The sequence below is a fragment of the Pundamilia nyererei genome, unplaced genomic scaffold (assembly GCF_000239375.1).
Source record: "Pundamilia nyererei isolate P.nyererei 1_Seehausen unplaced genomic scaffold, PunNye1.0 scaffold00079, whole genome shotgun sequence".
In the NCBI taxonomy this organism is placed as follows: Eukaryota; Metazoa; Chordata; class Actinopteri; order Cichliformes; family Cichlidae; genus Pundamilia; species Pundamilia nyererei.
In genome coordinates, this window is record NW_005187480.1 from 7,118 (window position 1) to 10,685 (window position 3,568).

A 3,568-nucleotide genomic window follows, 5' to 3' on the forward strand; every position below is an offset into this window, starting at 1 on the left:
GCATTACAGACAGGTGGAGACAGATGATTGGCTCTGGCAACCCCCTTAAAGGGAGCAGCTGAAAAAAGGTTTGGGCTGATTTTTTTTTTTTTTTTTTTAGCCCTGATTAGTGACAGCAGGCCCTGCTAGCCTGCTGGGGGGGGTGTCGCACTGAGTTTATTTAACCTCCCCCGGATGAGCGGCTGTAAGCTTTGATTTCTCGGACCTGGTGCAGCAGGTTGTGGGAGCGAATCTCCAGTGCCTGGATCTTTGCCAACAGCTTCATGTCCTCTACCTCGTAGTCTGGGATGATCTTAAAGCCGTACTCATCATGATCCCTGAGGACACAGCAGATGTTTAACACATTCATCAGGTCTGGAGTAAACAGTGAAAAATTTGATCTATTTAGAGTTTCTTCTTCTGAGTTTTTAATTGTCATGTCAAGTGACTCTTGAATGAGAAAGAAGCAGGTTGTGTCTGTTATTTTGTCTACCCTGCTGTTCAGGTGCTCGTACCTGTGCACACTGATCTTCGTGACTCTCTTCAGCTCTCCCTTCAGAGCGTCCTCGATCATTTTCTGCACGGCCTCCCGCTGGGCCGGATGCAGAGATTTGATCTCCTGCAGTCTCCGCAGGACTCCCAGGTAACGGCTCTCCACCTGACAGTTAGTGGCCTCCAGGAAAGCACACTGCAGCCAATCAGAGGGCAGGAAAAGGCATTAATCACTGTGCTGTAGGCTGTGGGCTGTAGCTGGCCCATAGCAGCTCTGTGTGGTGGTGGAGTGTTTAAATGAACAGAAATGGCATCAGACCGACCTTCACCATCAGGGCTTTCTCCTGCTCTGAGCTTTTCCTCCACAGTTTGGTCAGCTGGTAGATCTCAGAGTTCAGAAACTTGTTCTGAGTCTTATATGCCTCGATGTCATCCTGCAGACACAAACACAGACAACCTGGGAGGTTTAAGAGGTTTTAGACTCAGTAACGTAATATCGGCTGTTTCTTTACTGTTGATAGCTTCAGCTCATTTTGGAAGGTTTTTAAACTTTCTTTAAAACACAATCACTTACACTCTGTACCTTCAAGTAAAACTGTAATTCGCTGTAAGTTATCACTGTGCTTCACCTTGAGGTTGTTGTTCTCCTGCCGAAGCTGTCTGAGAGTCTGAGAGTTGATGCGGCCGGCAGAGGACGAGTCGGGGCGCCGCGGTTCTGACAGACACGCTGTCACCTGATCGGACAGCTTTATGATCACCTGACAGGAAACAGTCGCACAGTGAGTACAGCTGCAGATAGACTTCATGTTTTACTGTCACACAAAGCTCACAGGAAGCAAGAAAAAGTAAATGAGTACATTTACTCAAGTAGAAGTGCTTGTAACTCTAAGCACTTTCTATTTGTCTGCCAGCTGCAGGCGGTGATTCAACAACACAAAACTAGAATAAAGAATCGTTCAGCTTCATTTCAGCCGTTCTCATGTTGCGTGGGTGCGTCCTGTTTTGGTTCAGGCAGGAAGAAGAAGCTGAGTCACAGAGCCAGTTACTGCCTAGATACGATACGTGACCACTGGGTGGAGCAGTTGATTGAGCTATATGGTCATAATGCACGCCACACATAAAACAGAATTAAAATGAAACCCTGACAGAGTCAAATATGCAGCCCGGAGGCCGGATTAGGCCCACCAAAGGTCCCAGTGCAGTCTTGGGTGGCTTTGAATGAAGTGAAAATTTAAAAGTTCAGATATCTGGAAAATAAAATCATCTCCTACTCGCGGTGTGAGAAAGCCAGCACAGGAGCAGAAGACTGCTCCTGTGCTTGAATGATAACGAAATGCTATTTAAACCTGCGACAGCAGAAAACTGAGTGAAGTTGTATGTTTTAGACTTCGTAAGCAGCTCGCAGCATATTAAACATGAACCTTTTCAGAATGTGTTTGGACTTAAAAAGGCATAATTTCTTTCTAAATATTTGTCTTGGATTCAGAAATCTGCAGTAAACTAATTTCACGAATTTGAGATCAAACTGCAGTGTATGTGGCACTCAAACTGACACAGCTGATCATTTTAAATAACTGAAACAACTCATGATTATGAAGGACGAGCTACCTAAAGAACCCTACTCTCAGCACGTGTTTTTTTATTTTTTATTTTTATTTTTTTATCGTCAGTCATAACTCCTGCAGCCTCCTCTCTCCTCCTGATGAATTCTAGGAATTGAGATGTTTCAGTGTGGCGTACAACAATTCAAATCCAGGTCAAAGGTAGGCGGACGGTCCAAATAAGGAGGCACAAACTTGAAGAATCAGAAAATATAAAAAAAAAAAAAACACCTCCTGAAGAGACCTAAGTAACATCACAGAACACCAACCTGCCAACCGCTCTTTAAAAGTGAAGACACGGAGCTCGCTCAATGAGCATTTTGCTCTGTGATCTTCCTTAAACGTTCCCCTTTTTTGTTCTTTTGGCTACAATTCTCAGTTTTCCAACGAATCACATGGCACATCCATCATCTGGGCTGGTCATTTAGGTGAAGCGTTGAATGCACAGGAGAGGCCCTCTGTCTGATATAATCAACATCCACCCACATTCGGTTTGTTTTGTGCTTTTTTTTTTTTTTTTCCTGAGCCAGCAGCAGCTCCAGGAACAGCTCCAGATCTCAGAGAAACTTTCAGTCATGGAAACAAACGTGCACAGGTTATTTTAACGTGACCAACCAGAGGTCAGTCTGACAGCAACCTCTGGTTTGTCCTCACCTCCTGTTTGGCGTTGTTCTTCTCCTTCAGCATCCTGTTGTTGTGCTGCAGCTCGGCGACCTGCGTGGCCTTCTCAGCCAGACTCTTCTTCACCACCTCCACCTCCATCTTGGCCTCGTCGAGCCGCCCCCGGAGGTCGGCCGCCTGCCGCTCGCGGTGTCGGAGCAGCTCCAGACGTTCCTGCTCATCCTCCTCTGCCAAAAACTCGGCACAGGTTCGCTTCTCCAGCTGAGAAGCCTCCAGCGCTTTGTGGAGGATCCACACCAGCTCCTGCAGGAGGCGCTGTGTTTGTCACTTTTTTCAGTGGCAGCAGAGATAAATAAAACTTTATGATTACTGAATGACTGATCACCTTCTGAGCTTTGACCTCCTCCATCAGCATCTCTTTCTCCTGCTGCAAGCGGCCTATCCGGTCTGAGGACTGAGACGCCATGTCTCTGCGGCGGACAGGCAAGGTGGACGCGCTGCGAGCCTTCACCCTGCGGCTGCAACTCTCAAACAGTGATGGTGACTCCCTGCCATCTGTAGGGGGCGCCTGATCAGCGGCATTGAGCAATGGTAGGGGAGGGGAGAGGCTCGGGGATTCAGAGGGAGTGCTGAGGGTTGGAGAAGCTGAGAAGTGACAGAGAAGGATTAAAAGAAGTCACACGCCTGGATGCTGAAGCGGGTAAACTTCTTCACAAATAAAATTTTTATCATTAGAGAAAAAATTACCAATAATCATCCTACAGATGTAATATTATCTACAGCTACTTTTAGTACCATTGATGTTAAGTTAGACTCTTTTTCTCCAATTGATCTTTCTGAGTTAACTTCAATAATTACTTCCTCCAAACCATCAA

General features: G+C 46.2%; 1 protein-coding gene across 1 annotated transcript in view; it reads right to left on the minus strand.

Moving 5' to 3' along the window:
* Positions 1 to 6: 6 nt before the first annotated feature.
* The window catches only part of LOC102195229 (TBC1 domain family member 2A-like), a 26,210-nt gene continuing 22,648 nt past the window's right edge, over positions 7 to 3,568 (minus strand). Inside the window, exons 6-11 of the mRNA XM_005737723.1 lie at positions 3,079 to 3,338; positions 2,727 to 2,996; positions 1,101 to 1,229; positions 795 to 905; positions 495 to 667; positions 7 to 317 (exon numbers count right to left, since the gene is read on the minus strand). Coding sequence (XP_005737780.1) covers positions 161 to 317; positions 495 to 667; positions 795 to 905; positions 1,101 to 1,229; positions 2,727 to 2,996; positions 3,079 to 3,338 — 1,100 coding nt within the window. The 3' untranslated portion in view covers positions 7 to 160. The remainder of the gene's footprint in view (positions 318 to 494; positions 668 to 794; positions 906 to 1,100; positions 1,230 to 2,726; positions 2,997 to 3,078; positions 3,339 to 3,568) is intronic.